Source organism: Mustela lutreola, chromosome 8 (assembly GCF_030435805.1).
Source record: "Mustela lutreola isolate mMusLut2 chromosome 8, mMusLut2.pri, whole genome shotgun sequence".
In the NCBI taxonomy this organism is placed as follows: domain Eukaryota; kingdom Metazoa; phylum Chordata; class Mammalia; order Carnivora; family Mustelidae; genus Mustela; species Mustela lutreola.
Window position 1 is genome coordinate 43,283,642 of NC_081297.1, and position 20,489 is coordinate 43,304,130.

Genomic DNA, 20,489 nt, shown 5'->3' on the forward strand with positions numbered 1-20,489 from the left:
GATAAATGAGCTAAGCAGAAAACTAGTTCTCATACAACAAGTCCGCCCTCCCTCCCACCCCAGAATACTTTCTTATTGAGCATAAGGCCCAAGACAAATACCCACACTGGGGGATTTTCCAGCACAGGTTCTCTGGTTCCTTTATTCTTGGGGTTTGCTTTCTGTTGGCTGCTACAGCTCTCGCACCCCTGAGCTAACATGTCACGTACACCCCAGTGAAGACCGAGTCCAAGTCCTGTGTGAACCACCCCCTCCACCAGGCCCTGGCTGCTCCCCCCACCCCAAGCTCCAGAAACACAGTTCAATGTGAAATGGGGAAACTGGCTCCGTGTCTAGCATGTAAGGAAGGAGAAAGGGAGGTGGAAATGGACTTCGAAGAGCAATTACAGGGCTACCAAACCGGAGTTCAGGTGGAGACCTAAATCAGACCGACTCTTCTGAGGACATCACCCCGCCAAGGCCTATCAGGGCCCAGCCAGCCTTGGCTCCTCCATCCCTGCCTTCACCCCAGGCAAGCCTGGGGGTTCCGGACACAGCTGGTTCCTGGCTTACCTACTGTGGCGTTCATCTCTTGGAGGCCACTGGCTTCTCCCTGCTTTTCTGGCATTTGAGGACTCGTCTCACTTGGCTTATTAGACTGGATTAGACTCAAAGAAAGACACAGCACACGATTTTTAAATAACTTTATAATTTCCCGATGGATTTAGTTTGTGAATAAAAAAGAAAAAAAATGGACAAAGTGTTTACAATAATTATCAAGGCAAAGTTGACTATAACACAATTTCTTTGTAATGTCATTATCCTGTCAGTAACACGACTCCGGCCGTCTCACTCTCTCACACACACACACACACACACATGCACACACACACAGTTGAAGGCAGCAGGTGCATTTGCATCACAGACACCATCATTGCGGCTGCTACTGTCACCACAAGGAACTCAAGCTAAAAGGAGTGAGTGCCCAGGGCCCCCAGTGCCTCTCACTCAAGTGCTGCACTTGTCTTCAGGGGGGGGGGGCAGATCCCAGGCAGATGTTGGGTCTCCACCCTGGACAGCCCGGTGTGCTCTGCAGGACCCCGGGCCAGTGGGCTAGTCCTGCGTGGGCAGGCTGGCCGGCGTGGGCAGGGTGTGGCGCTCAGGTGGGTCTGGCTGCATCAGAGCACGAATGCAATACTGGTGTGGCATGGAGAGAAGGGCCCGGCTTGGAGCGCTTGTGCTGGCCCAGGGCGTAGTTCACCCCAGGCTTCGCAGGGATCCCGTTCTTGGCTGACCATGGCATCTCTGGGGCCAAAGGAACAGCCTGGGCATGGGAGATGTGGGGTCTAAAAAGCTTCAAGGCCAAGACTCTGGGGCCTGAAGCCAGAAGGAACTGAGATCTGAGTACAGTTCGTCGGCCTGGATTATGGGCTCCAGGCTGGCCCGGGCTGGGCCTGTGCTGGCTGACTCCCTGGCTGACATAGCACCAAGTGGGCGGAGAGCGGGTCTGTGGCCCGCACGGGGCTGCCGCCGGCTGCGCGGCTGCAGGGCCAAGCCCGGGTTACCACACAGTATTAGGCACACGGAGCTGGGACCAAGTGGGTCTCTGAGGGTGGTTATGGGGTCTCAAACTTTGAAACGTCTACCCAGAGGTCCTGAGGATGTAAAGGAGACCACTGGCACCAGTGGGACTCTGAGTCCCGGATTCCAATTCTTACTCAGTAGCTCTCTCACTCAGGCAGTCGCCAACCTGGAGGGTGGCCACTGGTGTTTTCCAAGGGACTAGCCCAGCTGCCACCTCGGCGAGCTTGGGAGGAAGCGGGGAGGAGTTGGGCTGCCCCATAGCTTGAATTCCTTTATTAACATGATATCGTTTTGCATTTCTTAAAACACAGATCTTTAACTTTTCAGTTCTACAAACTACTTTTTAATATCTTAATAATCTCAACAATGGACACAATGTAACTGCCCCAATGCTCTGAACCACACAGACAATATTGACAAGCAGAGAAACAAAAGAGGAGGTGGGGTGGGGCAAAATCCCTCCAAATCAATTCCTAAAACCACCTTTCCCCCAAGAGAGTCAGGAGGAGAAACACCTACAAGAGGGTCACAGCACTCGCCAAACACATTGGGAAAAAAAATCAGGAGACACTTGGTTACAGTTTTGACACTAAAAAGTCTGGAAACAGTTTTTGCTTAAAAAGATTAAGTAAAGACAGCCATTTTGTTCAGAAGGATTTCCCTGTAATGTGTGTGTGTTTTTTCTTGCCCAGACATTCCCTTAGTCCACGTGGGGGAAAACTCCAGGTTCTTTTTAAAACATTTCTTTGACCAGTTCAAGTTGCTGTCCTGAGAAGCCCAGGGACTGGCAGTGATGGATGGGTTGGCCTGGCAGGCTTGGCAAAGGTCAGTGGGCTCTGCTGCATCTACTCTGTCCTCATCTGCTTTCCCACAGCTCTGGACTCTTGCGGGTGGGACATGAGGCTGGGGAGGCAGACATGAGGTACTGATATTATGGACACGGCCCACTGTGACTCAGGAAGGGTGATGGGAAGGTCACATTCAATGTGGCATCACGTTCTTGATGTGCTCTTTCCTCAGAACCGCTGAGGGTAGCCAGGGGGCCTGTGCTTCATGACTAGGGTCAAAGGGGAGGGCAGGATGGTTCTGGGATCAGCAGAACTCTCTAGCAGCAAATCCAAATGCCAATCCTGAACGTCATGGGGAGGGATTAGCTCAGCAGTTGACTAAAACTTGATGATGACTTCCTCTTCTTCTCTGAGGAGTGGGTGAGCCAATGAGCTTCTCATGGAAAATCAAACAGACTTTTATTGACAAAAGGTACTAAGTCACACTGCCACTATTGACCCTGAAGGCAGTCTTGGGTCCCATCTGCTTTACTAGTATTTCTAAAGATTAAGTGTAAGGAAGACAGAGAAGCACTTAGCTCTTTGCTAGACTATAAGGTACCAGGGTACAGGTTAGAGCTGAGATGGATGTGGGGATTCCCATTCGTATTTCTTAACATATTAAAGCCCATTTAAAATCTTTTCCATTTCAAATGGTATCCAAGTCTTTGTAAATCTCAATTCAGATACTTCATCAAGAACTCAGTGAGTACCTTGGATAGAGGTATATGAAAAGATGAGAAAAATCACATTGTATTTTTCAGTCATGAGCCCCACGTTCAACTCCACCCACTCTTCTTCCTGTCCCCTTTTACAATGACCTTGATTTGGGGTGCAGATCTTCAGGTGCTAAGGGGCAACTAGACTTGCCAATAGAGTGGACAAATTTGGTGAATATAACAGACAACCTGCAGTGAGTGTTCAGACTACAGACCTTCCCCAGCAGCTGAGTGACCTTGTGAAACCATGAACACTAGAAGAGTGCCATGTACTGGTAAGTCTTTGTGTGACGGGCACTGCGCATTTAGTAAAAGGTGGCCTGATGAATGATCTCAACTCAATAAGATACTCTTAAGTGCTAGACACTGCAGTAATTTTGCCCTTGTAATATAAAATCTGGTCATGTGTGCTATTAAATTTTAGCCAGAACCTACTTTCATCTAGAACCCAGAAGTCCCCAGAACCATTTGAGGTGCTAGGATGGCCATCCAAGAGGAATCAAGGAGATTCACAGAAACCAGATGGATGATGGTGGCCCAGAAATTTTTCTTCTCAGAAACACTTGTCCAGAGGACTTCCAAGGGAAGCAACAGGAAGGGTTGAAAACAAAAGGGGAAGAAAGGAGGTACAGTGAGAGTCACCCACACAGTGGACAAGTGTGGCAGGTCCTGTATTTGAGAGCAGAAACAGAATGCGTAAGACCCGGGGAGACCTGCTTGCTTCGCAGGTCTGAGAACAGCAGCTGGAGCTGGGGCCACCTCTCTGGGCATGGCCTCTGCTCCTGCCTGCTCTGCTGCTCTGCAGGAGTCCTACCAAGGGTGTCCTCATCCCTCAGTTCTCTGTGTTAGGGTAGATAAAGTGAGATTCTAATACTCCAGGCCTAAAATACAGGGGGCCTTCTACAGGATTTACGGGCAGTGCATGGAATTGTGGTGACTGACCACAAACGACCACCACCAACCATCTAACCCCTCCATCTCCCACCTTGCCCGCTTCTGGCCAGCTGGGCTATCAGGAAGCATCGCACTAAGAAGGTTTTGAGCAGAGTCCATTTAAACCTTCGATAGGAAACATTCTACAGCTGTCTCACAGGGAGCCTGTTTGACAGCAGGGAATCAGGGCAGCTGGAGATATGACCATATAAGTTAATGGGATAGTCAAGGGCTGCCGGTGGGAAGATACTGGACTGACAGCCGTGGTGACTTTCCAGGCAGCATCAGATTCTTGGGGTGAGTAACTGGGGAGGGGGAAAGAGGGAAATGTAAGACAAAAACATTTAGCTCAGCAACTCTTATCAGAAGATGTGAGTGTCTGGTGGGAGTCTGGCCGGAGAGGTGGTCAAAGGGCTAGATTGGGGTTAAGTGGGCTCTTTCTTGCTGCCTGATTGTTTATGACTGCTGTTGTCCGGGCTTGGGAAGAACGCCTTTCAAAATGCCAATACCTTCAACCAGATTTGCAACTTTGGGGTCCATTTTCTCATCTGTGACACGGAGCTGGCCAAGCGCCACGTGGTGTGTGCGGATGTGTTAAGATAACACTATCCACTGTAGCCCCCCTAAACACTACACTCTTGTTGGGTAACAGCAACAACAATCCTGAACCACCCACCCAAAAAAATCCTGAAGGCAAGTAAATGACTCAGCCCCCTTCCTCCCAAACTCACTCATTCCATTATAATGAGAAATGAGAAAGGCTCATTTGTGAAAGAGTCTTCTGGAAAGATAACCTCTACTAAGACAGAAGGAGCGGGGAGGGTACGCCTTTGAGCGCTCTAACTCAAGCAGGTACGTCTCATAGAGTCCCTCACATTTCTCCCTCACTGAAAAGAGACTTTTGTCAAGGATGGGTACCCAGCAGTGAATTGCACATAGTAGGCATTTCATAAATATTCTCTGAATGAAAGAGTTGAGGAAGAGTGTGAGGGGATGAGAAACATTCATTTGTGCCAGAAGGAGGTTCCAGACAATGCTCGAGGCTACGGTTCTGGGCGTGCACATCAAGGGTAAAGGTAAAAGGGAGGAAGGTGGATCATGAACTTCAGCAAACACTGGGCTGCAAGAGCGTGGAACATGGGTGATGGGACGGCAGAAACATTCTTTTGGGGCTCAGGGGCCTAGAATGCCAATGAAAGATGTTTAGGAGAAACCAGCCCGGGCCTAGGGAGCCATCATTTTCCACAGAAGCAGAGCTGTCGGTGGTGAAGGCAGGCCCTCACGTCAAACCCTTCTCTTTCAGATCCAGATATGTGATCTGACAACTGAAGTATATTAAGGTCAAAGGTCTAAAGCCAGAGGGACCTGGGGGAGAACTGTCTGCACCATCCTCTTGTTAACTGGTTGAGAAGAGCAAGGATGAGTGAGACAGACAGGGCTGGGTAGTGACTCGCAACCTGGGGTATTAGTGTTCGCGAAGCCATCATGAGGCCCGCTCGCAGCTCCCCTGCATAAAACATTACACGTGAAAGAAAGCAGAAGAGAAGAGTCAGTTTCTCTTTGTCCCTGTTCTTTCTTTTCCCCTCTCTTTTTCAGATTTTTTTTTTTTAACCATTTTAGGAGAAAAGCACCTGTTGTGATATTAGAACACTCAGCTCTCTAGTCCACTGGGAAGTTTCTTTCAATATGTTGAACTCCAAGGAAATTCCTGTTTAGTTCTCATGTCAAGGACAGAAGGAAAAAGGGCTCTCCACTCCATGTCCCTCTGTAAGGGCAGAACCACCAGCTTCCAGAGTTCTCCACTGCTGATGACGGGATGGCAGTTCTTCATGGAAACCTGGCCACTTACCCACCCTGGATATCAGTGTAGAGACAATACCCAAGGTAGAAAGGCAGAGGTCAGATGCCAGCTATAGAGAGGCTGGTGGAATCACACTCGAAGGACCAACCAAAATAGGACAGAGTTTGTAGTGTTTGTTGGGTGCCAGGAAGTTTCTGGGTGCCCGTTCCTTACAGCTCCTCTTTCTTGGTTCCCGGGTTTACTCTAGCAGCACTGCCGGGCTGGCTGCTCCCCATTTAGCAGGGTCAGGACGACTCTTCCAACGCGTTGACCACCTGCTCCAGGATGTCGGGGCAGTGATCTGCTATCTGCTGGAGAATGGCATTGGCGAATTCCTGAAGCTCTGCACTGTCCCGTTCACCTTTCTCTAGCTCATTCTGAAGCTGAAAGGGAGAGGAAAGATGAATTTCAGATAAAATAAAGTGATGCTGTTTGCACTGGGCTAATGGTTATTGTTCACGAATAAGGAAATGGCATTTCCAACAACATGGGTAAACCTGGAGGGCATTATGTGAAGGGAAGTAAGCCAGAAAGACAAATACTACATGGTATCACTTCCAAGTGGAATCCGAGGGAGTGGGGAAGAGTCACACTCACAGAAACACAAAGCACAATGGTAGCTACTGAGGCCTGGGGGAGTGGGGGAAATTGGGAGAGATTGGTAAAAGGGTACAAACTTTCAGTTATAACCTGAATAAGGTCTGAAGCAGTTGATTAAATTGTACTGTATAATTAAACATGCTAAGAGAGGGGAGCCTGGGTGGCTCTGTCAGTTGAGTATCTGACTCTTGGTTTTGGCTCAGGTCATGATCTCAGAGTCATAGGATCGAGCCCCGCATTGGGCACCGCACCATTGAGCATGAAGCCTACTTGGGGTTCTCTCTCTCCTTCTCCCTCTGCCCCTCCCCCATCTAAAAAATATATTAATATGCTAAGAAAGTAAAACTGCAATGTTCTCATAAGGAAAAAAAAAGGAGTGATGTGAGATGACAGATGTTTTACCTTGAGTGTGGGAATCTTCACCAACGTGTATCAAATCATGTTATACGTTTATTATGTCTGTCTTATTTGTCAATTAAACCTTAATAAAGCTGAAAATGAAAAAAGAAATGACCAAAAAAAAAAAAAAAAAAAAAAAAAAAAAAGGCACTTTCTATGGGAAGTCTTCCTGCATCAGAGTTCCCAACCAGGAAAGGGTGTAAGTTAATATCAAGTGTTTGCTCATGAAGGGGTGACTAGTCCAAGTCCCAAAGGCTTGGAAAGCCAGCACCAGCGCTCTCATGCTGGGGGGAAGTTCTCTCTAGTGTGTCGCAGTATCATACCCATACCCAGCACAGGGACCAGGGCACACACGTAATCTCAGATCGGATCTTAATCTTGCATAATGGTCCTTTATCCTGGGGAAACATGTATTTAAAAGACCTTCCCCATTTGCTATAAACCACTTTTATTCAGTATGTCAGATGACCTGATAATTTAGTTAAAGAGATTATTTGGAGCAACACGTAAGATAGTCCTCTGTTTAGGAGTAAGTATAATTCTTGGGACGCCTGGGTGGCTCAGTTGGTTAAGCAGCTGCCTTCGGCTCAGGTCATGATCCCAGCGTCCTGGGATCGAGTCCCACATCGGGCTCCTTGCTCGGCGGGGAGCCTGCTTCTCCCTCTGCCTCTGCCTGCCATTCTGTCTGTGCTCGCTCTCTCCCCCTCTCTCTGATAAATAAATAAAATCTTAAAAAAAAAAAAAAGGAGTAAGTATAATTCTAAATTCCTATAATTTCAAATGCTCTCTTGGACATCCCTTCAAGCATTAAGCCAGATTTATCGAGGGCTTCCTGGGTGCTGGGTGCTGAAAGACGAATGCATTTGGTTCTTGCTCCGAGATCCATGCAGGTTAATGGAGGAGACAAACATATACACAGATAATTAATTACCGCAAGCGAGGCCTGTACACGTGCTACAGGGGAAGACGTGAGAATGACTGCTGCGTCCCAGAGGGGTCTGAGAAGACGCTACTACAGGCAGTATGTGATGTGGAGCCTGAGAGCAGAATAGGAGTCTGTTGGGAGATCAAACAAGAGGCTTTCAAGCAGATGAAAGAAATGCAGATGTGAGAGCTATGAAGGGGCTCGGCACAGACCTTGGGAAGATGGAACCTTTCAGTGTGGCTGGAGCGTAAGGTAAGGGCACTGCGCAAAGAATGACAGGCAATGAAGCTGAGAAGAGGCAGACCGGGGCCGGCCTGTGGATGGAAAGCTGAGGAGTTCAGATTTAATCTGGTTAAAAAACAAAAAAGGAAGTCTAAGAGCTTTTAAATAGTGCAGTGACATGATCAGCTTCATGTTCTCAGAAGAGAATCGGGAAGATAAAAACACGTTAGACTGAGTGGAAGGAAGAATCAGTCAAGGGAGGTTACTGTGGCAAGCCCAGAGGCCCTAGGGCAGGGCCAGGGGACATGGAGGGCAACAGATGGGCAGGAGACTTCCCAAATGTAGGACTGATGGGAGGTGAAGTTCAGAGAGAGGGGAGGGAGGATCATTCTGATTGCTCTAGCTGGGGACATTAAACAAGACTGAAAATAAGGCAGAGAAGGTTTTTAGGAAAGCAGAGAGATTAAAAATTGAGTTCCAAATGTATTAAGGATGCAGGTTCTGATTAGGTCCTTTGGGTCTCAATGTCAGCCGGCACGGTTTTCTCATTTATAAAATGGGGCAGTAACATTCAGGGTTGTTTTAAGGATTTAGTGGGATATTCATATAAAGTGCAGTACAATGCCTGACACAGAAAACATCTGACAAATGTTAGATGTTGTAATTATTGCTAAGTTGGTTAAGATTACCTTGACAGAGCATGTTGATTAGAGAGCACACAGAACCAAGTTCTAACTGCACCGCTGACAGAGTCTGCGTGCCCTGAGCCAAGAGTGAGCATGCCGCTGCTTCAAATATATCAAAGAGCTGGGGACAGATTTTGCAATCTTCTTTCTGTTAAATGTTGACTAAAACACCAGGACACGCAAGGACCAGATTAAGACTACCCTAAGTCTTGACCCATCTCAAGGTCTGGCTGTGTTGTGTGAATGCGAATCTCTGAAACGGGGAAACCAAGGAAAGCAGGTGCCTCTCAATCTAGCTGCACAGACGACAGCCCGGAAAGACTGCTAGGTGAGGACATGACGACTCTCAAATCTCTTGAACAGAACCAAAGTCAACCACGCAAAGTAATGGAGGAGACTGTATGGCTGTTCTGCCTCAGTTTCCCATCTCAGTCCTTCCCAGGAATACCCCAGACATCTTTGGTTTATTCAGAGCCAGGTGTCTGCACTCACTCTCTATAAGTCACATGTTTACTTCCTGTGAAATACTTTCCATTCCCATTTGGCTTCTGTTTGTTAAGTAGATAATAATGAAGTTTCTAACATTTTAAATTTATTTAAAATTATTATTTTTTCAGGTTTTTTCCCCCCTAATTTAAAAAGTACTACAGGGATGCCTGGGTGGCTCAGTGGGTTAAAGCCTTTGCCTTCGGCTCAGGTCATGATCTCAGGGTCCTGGGATCAAGCCCCACATCGGGCTCTCTGCTCAGCAAGGAGCCTGCTCCCGTCCCGCCTCTGCCTGCCTCTCTGCCTACTTGTGATCTCTGTCAAATAAATAAATAAAATCTTTAAAAAAAAAAGTACTACACTAACACTGTAGAAAATTTGGAAAACAAAAGCACCGGGAAAAAAAAGAATAACAATATTAACATCAAGAGATAACCACTGCCACTTATTTTGTTGTATATCCTTTGAGACATTCTTTTATTATATATACAGGTAATTTTAGAAACAAAATGGCAATGACAGTATATAGATTATTTGTGAACTGACTTTGTTTTCACCTAAAAATATACCACAAACACATTTCAGAAACCAAATCCTAAAGGCTCTTTCAGAGCTTGGTAATTCATTCTAAATTTATTCATATATATAAAAGGAGCTAAGAAAATATTTGAAAGGAAAAAAATGATGTGTGGACTGGCTTATCGATTATAAAACATACTGCAAAAAGCCTCTAATTAGAAGAGTATTGTACTGATAAAATTAGATCACTGGGATTTAGAATATGAGCAGGAGTAATTTGAAGTCAGTGAATTGTATTAGGTCAACTGGGCCTTGTGGTTAGATTCCTGCTCATACCCTATATAAGCATAAATTTAAAAATTACCTAAAGATCTAAATTTAAAAATTATGTTGCAAAGACATAGTCTTCTCATGCACATACAAAACATTCTCCAGGACAGATAATATGTAAAGCCTTAAAATGAACCTTAATAAATTTAAGACTGAAGTCACATCAAGAATGTATTCCAACCACAATGGTATGAAACTAGAAATCAGTTACAAAAAGAAAATAGAAATTCACAAATATTTGGAGATTAAACAACATGTGACTGAAAAATTGATGGGTCCAGAAAGAAATCAAAAGAGATACAAAAAAAATACCTTGGGCTGGGGTGCCTGGGTGGCTCAGTGGGTTAAGCCTCTGTCTTTGGCTCAGGTCATGATCTCAGGGTCCTGGGATCGAGCCCTGCATCAGGCTCTCTGCTCAGCAGAGAGCCTGCTTCCCCACCCTCTCTCTGCCTGCCTCTCTGCCTACTTGTGATCTCTGTCTGGCAAGTAAATAAATAAAATTTATTAAAAAATATCTTGAGACAAATAAAAATGGAGATACAATATACCAAATATATGAGATACAGTAAAAGCATTTTTTAAAAAAGATCTATTTATTTGGGAGAGAGGGGGAGGAGTGGCGGACGGAGAGAGAGAGAATCTCAAGCAGACTCCCCACTGAGCATGTAGCCCAATGCAGGGTTCAGTCTCACAAATCTGAGATCATGACCTGAGCCAAAGTCAAGAGTTGGACACTTAAGCTACTGAGCCACCAAGGCGCCCCTAACAGCAGTTCTTAAGAGGGAAACTCACAGATACTTACAATAAGAAGCAAGAAAGATCTCAACCTAACTTTACACCTCAGGGAACTAGAAAAAGCCCAAAGTTAGTAGGAGGAACAAAATAACAAAGATGAAAGTGGAAATAAATGAAATAGAGACTATAAAAAGACAACAGACAAGAATAATGAAACTACAAGCTAGTGTTTTGAAAAGATAAACAAAAGAGACAAACCTTTTAGCTTAACTTACCAAGAAAAAAAGCAAGAGAACTCAAATAAAAATCAGAAGTGAAAGAAGAGATGTTAACTTATACCAGAGAAATACAAAGAATCAAAAAAGACTACCATAAAAAATCATATGCCAACAAATCAGACATACTAGTAGAAATGGATGAATTCTTAGAAAAACACAGCCTACCAAAACTGCATCATGAAGAAACAAAAAAATCTGAACCAACTCTTAGCAAGGGAACGGAATCATTAATCATTAATCAACCTTTCAAAAAACAAAAGTCCAAGACCAGATGACTTCTGTGGTGAATTCTACCAAACATTTAAAGAAGAATGAATACCAATCCTTCTCAAATTCTTCCAAAAAACAGAAGAGGAGGAATACTCCCAACTCATTTTATAAGACTGGCATTGCTTGCTCTGATACCAAAACTAGGAAAGGACACCACAAAGAAAGAAAATTGCAGGCCAATATCCCTGATAAACACAGATGCAAAGATCCTCAATGAAATATGAACAAGCTGAATTTAATACTTCATTAAAGGGATCATACACCATGATCAAGTGGGATTTATTCCAAGGATGCAAGGATGCTTCAACATCTATAAATCAAAAATATGATACACCATAGTAACAAAATGAAGAATAAAAATTATATGATCATCTCAACAGATGAGAAAAAGCACCTGACAAAATTCAACATTCATTTATGATAACAACCCTCAACCAAGAGGGTACAAAGTGAATATACCTCAACAATAAAGGGAGAAAAGACAAAAGAACAAGTATTGGTATCGATGAAAGTGGTACTACAGCCTAATAACAGAGAAATGGGCAGAGGATCTGAACAAAAAACTCACTGAAGAAATGCAAATGGTGAATAAGCACATAAAAATGCTCTTCCATTTGTAATTAAAGAAATACAGATTAAATAAGGAAGGTTTTTTTTTTTTTTAAGATTTTATTTATTTATCAGAGAGAGAGAGAGAATGAGCACAGGCAGACAGAATGGCAGGCAGAGGCAGAGGGAGAAGCAGGCTCTCTGACGAGCAAGGAGCCCGATGTGGGACTCGATCCCAGGATGCTGGGATCATGACCTGAGCCGAAGGCAACTGCTTAACCAACTGAGCCACCCAGGCGTCCCTGGGAAGGGTTTTGTTCCCTCATCACACTGGCAAAAGCTTCTGAAAGACTGTTATCAGGGGAAGTGGGCAGTCTCACATTACTGTGGGAATATAGTGGGCTATCTGGACTCATCAATCAAATTTAAAAGCAAATATCCATTGACCAAATACTCCTACTTTTAAGAGATCGGAATTATTAAAAGTGGAATATTTTTATAAATACACCAGTAAGAAATTCAAGAATGTATACACAAGTTTGTTTGCCAAGCCAATTTGCAAGAACAAAAATTTATTAACAGTCTCAGCAGCAAACAAGAGGTCAGAGAGATTGGTATGTTTGGAGATCAATCTGCCTATCTAAAGAATATGTAAAGATAAATCCAAAACTATTAAGAATAGGTAGTTTGAATGGGTAGAAGGACTTCCAATCTTTACTACTTTTTTTTGTTTTTAAACTGAAATACAGCTGACACACACTATTACATTAGTTGCAGGTGTACAGTATGGTGATTTAACAGACCTGTATGTAATACTAAGCTCACCAAACGTGTATCTCCCGTCTGTCACCATACACCACTGTCACAATACCACTGACTATATTCTTTTGCTGTACCTTTTATCCTCATGGCTTATTCATTCCATAATTGGATGTCTGTATTTCCTGCTTCCCTTCATCCGTTTTGCCTAGCTGCTTACCCTCCTCCTCTGGCAACCACCAGCCCATTGTCTGTGTTTATGGGTCTGTTTATGTTTGTTTTTTTTTTTGTTTATTTATTTTGTTGTTTAGATTCCACACGTAAGTGAAATCATTTATCTTTGTATTTCTCTTTCTCTGTCTGACTTACTTCACCTTGCATAATACCCTCTAGATCCTTCCATGTTGTTGTAAGTGGCAAGAGCTCGTTCCTTTTTCACAGCTGTGTACTATTCCATTGTAGATATGTATGTGTGTAGATACATCTGTCTGTCTGTTTCTCTCACGTATCACATCTTTATCCATTCCTTTACTGACAGTCACCTGGGTTGCTTCCATAATTTGGCTAGTGTGAATAATGTTGCAATAAACATAAGGGTAGGGGCGCCTGGGTGGCTCAGTGGGTTAAAGCCTTTGCCTTCGGCTCAGGTCATGGTCTCAGGGTCCTGGGATCGAGCCCCGCATCGGGCTCACTGCTTAGCAGGAAGCCTGCTTCCTCCTCTCGATCTCTCTGCCTGCCTCTCTGACTACTTCTGATCTTTCAAATAAATAAATAAAAATCATTTAAAAAAATAAAAAAAAAAAACACATAAGGGTACATACATCTTTTCTGATTAGTGTTTTTATTTTCTATGGGTAAAAAGGCCAGTAGTGGAATTACCGGATCATATGGTATTTCTACTTTTAATTTTTTGAGGAACTTCCAGTATTGTTCTACAATCCCACCAAGTATGCTCAAGGGTTTCCCTTTCCCCACATCCTCACCAACACTTGTTACTTTCTGTCATTTTTATTCTAGCCATTCTGACAGGTGTTGAGGTGATCTCATCATGTCATCATCATTTTGATATGCATTTCTCTAATGATCAGTGATGCTGAGCGTCTTCTCATGTGTCTGTTGGCCATCTGTATATTTTCTTTGGAAAAATATCTGCTCAAGTCCTATGCCCATTTTTAATTGGATTATTTGGAGGGTTTTTTGGTGTTGAGTGGTAGAAGTTCTTTATATATTTTGAATATTAACCTCTTACTGGATGTATGGGTTGCAAATATTTTCTCCCACTCAGTAGGTTACCTTTTTGTTTTATTGATGGTTTCCTTCACTGTGCAAAAGCTTTTTATTGTGGTATAATCCTGATTTTGCTTTTGTTTTCCTTACCTAAGAAGACAAATCTAGAAAAATGTGGCCAAGGCAAATGGCAAAAATAAATTATTGCCTAGGTTTTCTCATGGGATTTTTACAGTTTCAGGTCTCATGTTCAGGTCTTTATTTTTTATTTTTTTTTTAAGATTTATTTATTTATTTGACAGAGAGAGAGAGAGAGAGAGAGAGATCACAAATAGGCAGAGCAGCAGGCAGCGAGGCAGGGGGAAGCAGGCTCCCCGCTAAGCAAAGAGCCTGATGTAGGCCTCAATCCCAGCGCACTGAGATCATGACCTGAGCTGAAGGCAGAGACTTAACCCACTGAGCCATGCAGGTGCCCCTGTTTATTTATTTATTTTTAAAGATTTTATTTATTTATTTGAGAGAGAGAGAGAGAGAGAGAGAGAGCATGAATTGGCGGTGGGGGGTAGGGTGGGCAGAGGGAGAAAGAGAAGCAGACTCCCCACCAAGCAGGAAGCCTGATGTGTGGCTTGATCCCAGGTAATGACTGAGCCACCCATGTGCCCCTCTCACATTCAGGTCTTTAGTTCAGAGTCACAAAGTAGATTTTAGTGGCTGCCTAGGGCTGGGGGGGGATGGGGTAGATGGAAGTGGTGGCTAAGAAGCATGGATTTTTTTTTAGAATGATGAAAATGTTGAAAACTGGATGTGGTGATAGTGGCACAACTCTGAGAATGTATTAAACCTGTTAAATTGTGCACTTCAAACAGGTGAATTGTATGGTGTGTGAATTACAGCTCAATAACACTGTAAAAAAAAATACCAGTTGAGTACTCTATTCAACGCACTATGAAGCAAATGCCCACAGACCCGTAGAGTGCTGCTGCCTTCAGGTTGGACGGAACAAAGGAGAGAAGGAAGGGAAAACTTCTTGAGGAATATGACTGTTGATACGAGAGAACAGAACAGAGGATCGTTCGAAACGGAGAAATATGAGCTCCCAAGGCATGGATGTGCACTTGGCTCTTCATGGGAGGTCAGGAATACAGGAATTACTGGGTCTTGACAGAAGCAATACCAGTCTTTGAGGGTGACAAAAGGACCCTCAGGCTGGCTAGGCCTGGGCATTACCCTCAGAGGGCCCTTGCTCTGTTCAGTGGCTCCGTGAAAACACACCTAGGGCACTGCGTTCCATTTCACACACCTCATTACCCGAAAAAATGGAGACAAACTGGACTAAGTTCAAAGGCAAATGGCAGGCATGACGAAGAAGCTGAAAGGATCATTTTATGAGGCAGGATTAGAAGAACGAAGCAGTAGGCCTTAACTAACTGAACGCGAAGGGGAGGGAATGTGATTACGACCTACAAATGTCAGGAGGGTGTACACGAGAAGCAGAAGGACTGATTTAGCCCTGGAGGAGGAATCAGAACTAGAAGTGATAGAAAAAGATCAGGGGGAAAAACCAGAGGCAGACTGTAAGACTATGCTTTTTCCAAAGGCTAATGAATGGTTTGCTGGGAAAAGGTGTTTAGAAAGAGAGGAGATCAGAAGAATCACAAAGTTTAGAGAAGGAAGTGTTCCTTCATTAGCTGAAGTTGCTTTCCATCTGGTGGGGCTTTCTCTGTTCTCCAGGGATTATGCATGGTTTGTGTTCTATCTGCAAGCAATATTAGAGGTGGGCACGGCTGAGCAGAGAGAGAGCTCACTGGCACTTGAGCCATTATATGCTAACATTTCCTGTCTTGAAAAAAAATCTCAAAGACCAACTTTTCTTATAAAACTGGAATTACATTAAAAATGAGGATTTTTATTTTGCTTTGAAAATGCAAAGCTTTCGGAAGTCAAAGGATTACAGGAATGTGTGAAAGAAAAAAAAAGCACTTAGTAAAGAAAGGCCATGTGAAGTTATCAAACTAAAAACATAGACAGATGTGTTATACAGCACAGGTGTAAAAACAAATCTTGGAATGTATTTGTACCTTGTTATTTTAAAATATTTCTTTAGCATGTGCATCACATGTTTAAAAAAAAGAAGTTTTTGTACGGTTACCAGTATGCAGCGTGTCCTATGGTTAAATTGGAAAAAGTGTGTTCTAGCTTCTGAAGTGTCAGTTACCAGATTTCACCCAAGACATTCTTGTTCCCTCTATCCCTTGCCCACTGCCCATGCCCTGCCCCCATGCCTGCCTACTCAACTCTCACCTTCTCCCCAAAGAAAGGCCACTTTAGACTTAACATCAGAAAGGAATTTCCCCAGAAGTACAAACATGTAATATTTGGGATTCAATGAAAATGCTTATTATATCCTAGCTGCAATGAATTAAATCCTTTTCTCTCCCTCTTTCCCTTCCTTGTTAAAGCTACCTATCCAAACTTAGTGGATATAAGGCTGAGTAATCCAACAAGATCTTCCACTTCCTATTCTCTACTTTCTAATATTGGCAGGCTAATTCCACCATTGCAAGTACTACAGTGAAAACACTGTCTTCTTGGTTTACATTCTTGAAAACACCATAATTATATGTAGCACGTAAGTTTATATAGTGCCCTCTCTAGATGGAAAGATACAATTTTCTGTGTATGTATTGAAAGCTTTGCACCTAAAGCAAACAACAGACTTAAAAACTTACTTCCAAAGTAAAATAACTTCCACTAAACTACCAAACAGATTTGTTCCTGTGAATCCGGCAAGCTCTTTCTAGAACTTAAGTATTAAATCCCTTATCTCAGCACCATCATTTCCTCCATATACAAAATCTCTACTACAAAATCTTCTTCAAGTCTCTCGGGCACCTCAAGATTTAGTGGAAAAGCCCCTATCTACTAAGCCTTAATTTAGCTAAGATACTCTGGAAGAAGGGATTATTGGAATAATAAATGAATGAGTACGCACAGTGGAGAAAATACAAAGTAATATGCTTTGCTCAAAGAAATAGGGATTTGAGCATGTGGGTTAGGGATGACTGGGAGGGCAGCAAGTCTTGCTGCTCCAAACACCCTGAATGTGAGTTCTGGTGCCATGAGTGACAAAGGGCACAGCACTCATGATGGCTCAGTACTATTCACTGTGTAAGCAACCAGTGAGTCTGAAGAAATTGTTATTAAGGTAATCCAGACATGAACACACTACCTCAAAATAACTTCACAACACTCCTTGCTCCTAATTTCTTCTCCAGGCTAACTTGAGCCACCCTTCCATGTCCCTGTCCCTTTAATTCATTCTGTGCCTCCAACCTCTCCTACCCCCGGGACTCTCTCCATGGTTTCTGAGGGCACTCTCTGCCGAAACAACCTTTCAAATCTGCTTCTCTCACAAACTAGTGCCAATTTTCCTCTTTCTTTCACTATCAAACATCTCAAAGAAACGGTTTACATTTGCCACCTCTGTTTCCCATTTCCCTCTTTAGCATCTGAGAATTTACATTTTGCTGTTCACTGAAACTGCTCTCTCAAAAGGTTACTAAGCTAAAACTGCTCCACTGAAAATTATAAAACATCATTTAGAGAAATAAAAGATATCTTAAATGGAGGAATACATGATGGCCATGGATCGTCAGACTCAGTAGCATAAAGTGTTAATTATGCCCAAACTAATCTACAGAATCAACGCAGGCCCAGTAAGAACTTTGGCTGGTGGATGCACGCATGCGTGTAAAGTGACAGCAACAGCCAAAGCAAACTCAAAGAACAAAGTTATAAGAATGTGAAGAACAATCATGAAGAAAAGTATTACTATGAAGCTATAGTTATGAACACAGTTTACTACTGGCACAACAGGCATACAGACCAATGGAAGAGAGAAGGGAATCCAGAAAAATAGCCCAAACCTGGGAATAGCCGAAATGTCCATCAACAACTAGGTGATAAACTGTGGTATAGTCATTCATACAATGGAGTATCGTACAGCAATGAGAATGAATGAAATATACCTATGTATATCATAACAGACACATTTCATTAACATGATGTTGAACGAAAGAAGCAAGACGCAGAAGAGTTCACACTGTTTGATTCCAGGGACAAACAGTTAAAAAAACAGGCAAAACTTATCTCCAGTATTAGAAGTCAGGTCACCCATGGAGGGCAGAGTAGTGGCAAGACAAGAGGCTTCTGAGGTGCTGGGGAATTTTCTGCTTCCTGTTCCAAAGGCTCATTACGTGAGTGTGTCAAAATTTGTTGAGTTGCATTTTTTCATCGGTGTATTTTTTTTTGCATGCATGTTATAAAGAAACCCAAAACCCAAAACTGAACCTCAAGGATTCCTGAACAGCATAATCCAATGGCTTTAACTGTCTTCAACCTACCTGAACTCCTCTGGGCTATTTGCTTTGATAACATCTCCTTCTAAAATCTCTCTGCCTCTTGACTTTCTGGCTGTCTTCGGCCTGTCCTTGTCTTTCTTCTCTTTCCTACCCCTGTTCCTCTTCTGCTTCGTCCCATACATGCAGGGGCTTCCTGGGCTCCAGTCGGGGGGAGGCATTCCTCTGTTCTTCCTCTTTTGTCCTTTGCTGGGGTAACACTATCTATCTTTAGCTTTATAAAGCGGTAATAAAAACAGCAAGTAACTTAAGGGACATTTATTATGGTCCAGGTATTATTCTATATTATTATTATGCTTTAGTGCATTAACACTTTCTTTGCAAATCTACTTTCTTTGCAAATTTAATTATTTCTTTTGAGGTGGGTTTTTGTGGGGTTTGAATAACTTTTAGCATAGAAAGTTTCAGACACATACAAAAGAAAATAGTAAAATAACCCATATGTGACCTAAACTTAAGGATTATCAAGGTATGTCAATATAATTCTAACTCCCTTCTCTTTACGGAGCTCGACCCACATTTTTCAAATGCTGAATAAACACTTTTTTGCGAATGTTCCACTTACACATCAACTCATACCATTCATACTGTTTAATAAACTCTTGTTTTCACTTAATTACTACTACAAATAGTTTTTCATGTGATTAAATATTCTTCTAAAACGTAATTTTTAGATAGGTCACACTGTAATCCATTTTATGGACATATCATAATTTAAATAATTCCATTATTAGTTTATTTTGTTTTCAATATTTCATTACTACAAATGGTAACATGTTGTTTGCTAGTACATAAATCTTTGCATATTTATGATCATTTTCTCAAAATTTCTGGGTCAAAGTGTATATACCTCTTTAAGCTTCTGACATGCTACCAAACTATTCCTGCAGAGCTGCACTAATTCTCAGATTCTAGGCAATGAATAAGGGTGCTCATTATCCCACCTACCCAATATATTGGGGCCACACACACACACACCCCAATCTTGCTGATATGATAAGGCTATTTTCATTTGTAGTTCTTTGTAATTCTTTTCATTTGTAGTGATGCCAAAAATTGAGACCAAACATTTATAAGTATATTTACTGGCCATTTCTTAATCTGGGAAATTCCTGTTAATGGCCTTTCCAGGCTATGTTTCTTTCTTTCTTTCCTTTTTTTTTTTTTTTAAAGATTTTATTTATTTATTTATTTGACAGACAGAGATCACAAGTAGGCAGAGAGGCAGGCAGAGAGAGAGGAGGAAGCAGGCTCCCTGCTGAGCAGAGAGCCCAATGCGGGGCTCGATTCCAGGACCCTGAAAGCAGAGGCTTTAACCCACTGAGCCACCCAGGTGTCCCAGGCTATGTTTCTTTTGATTTAAGTTTCTTTGCTGATCTCCTGGTCACAGCCCTAATGTAAGTTCTCTCATTCTAGTATCTTTTGCTTATTATAATATATTACACACACACACACACACAATATTTTTTTATATGGATTTTATTTGAGAGAGGGAGAGAGCACGAGGGGGGAAGAGAGGGAGAAGCAGACTCCTCACTGAGCAAGGAGCCCAATGCAGTACTCATCCCATGACTCAGATCATGACCTAAGCCAAAGGCAGACTCTTAACTGACTGAGCCAACCCAGGCACCCCTTGCTTACTGTAATAGCTTCACAAAAAGGATTAGCTTTGGCTTATGAGAACACTCTTTCTAAAAACAGGCTGGATTAGATTCTTGCCTCCTCCTCCAATATCTTAAATGATTTCCTACTTACAAAACAGAGTCCAATATGACCTTATCTTACCTTCCTAAATTCACCTCCTAGGATAGCCCCGCCATATGCATACAGCCTCCTGGTACATGCCCTCGTCTTTGCTTTTATTTTGATGTGTTTCCCACATCCTAGAATGCAGACAACCTTCCCTCCTACATATCCCTCTTCCCTGTTATTCACCCTTCACAACTGAGCAACGGGCTCTTCCCTCTGTGAAGCCTTCTCTGTTCAGAGGGAACTATTGCTGAAGTATTAATTTGGTTTCATGTTTCAACAGTTGGCTATTTGTTTAATTCCCCAACTCTTCTTCAAATGCTTTGACAGGTTTTTACATACCAATGCTGCCTAGCAAAAATATCCTGCCCGAAGCTGGTGACTGAGGAAAAACACGGATAACTCTCCAAAGAGCTTTTTAAGATAAAATGTGAATCATCTCAAAAACAAGACGG

The 20,489-nt window shown here is 42.9% G+C and overlaps 1 protein-coding gene across 7 annotated transcripts in view; it reads right to left on the reverse strand.

The window, feature by feature from the left end:
* Positions 1-668: 668 nt before the first annotated feature.
* The window catches only part of ERC1 (ELKS/RAB6-interacting/CAST family member 1), a 558,216-nt gene continuing 538,395 nt past the window's right edge, over positions 669-20,489 (reverse strand). For all 7 annotated transcript variants that reach the window (XM_059184416.1, XM_059184418.1, XM_059184417.1 and 4 more), the window contains one exon: positions 669-6,265. In XM_059184416.1, coding sequence (XP_059040399.1) covers positions 6,128-6,265 — 138 coding nt within the window. In that variant the 3' untranslated portion in view covers positions 669-6,127. The remainder of the gene's footprint in view (positions 6,266-20,489) is intronic.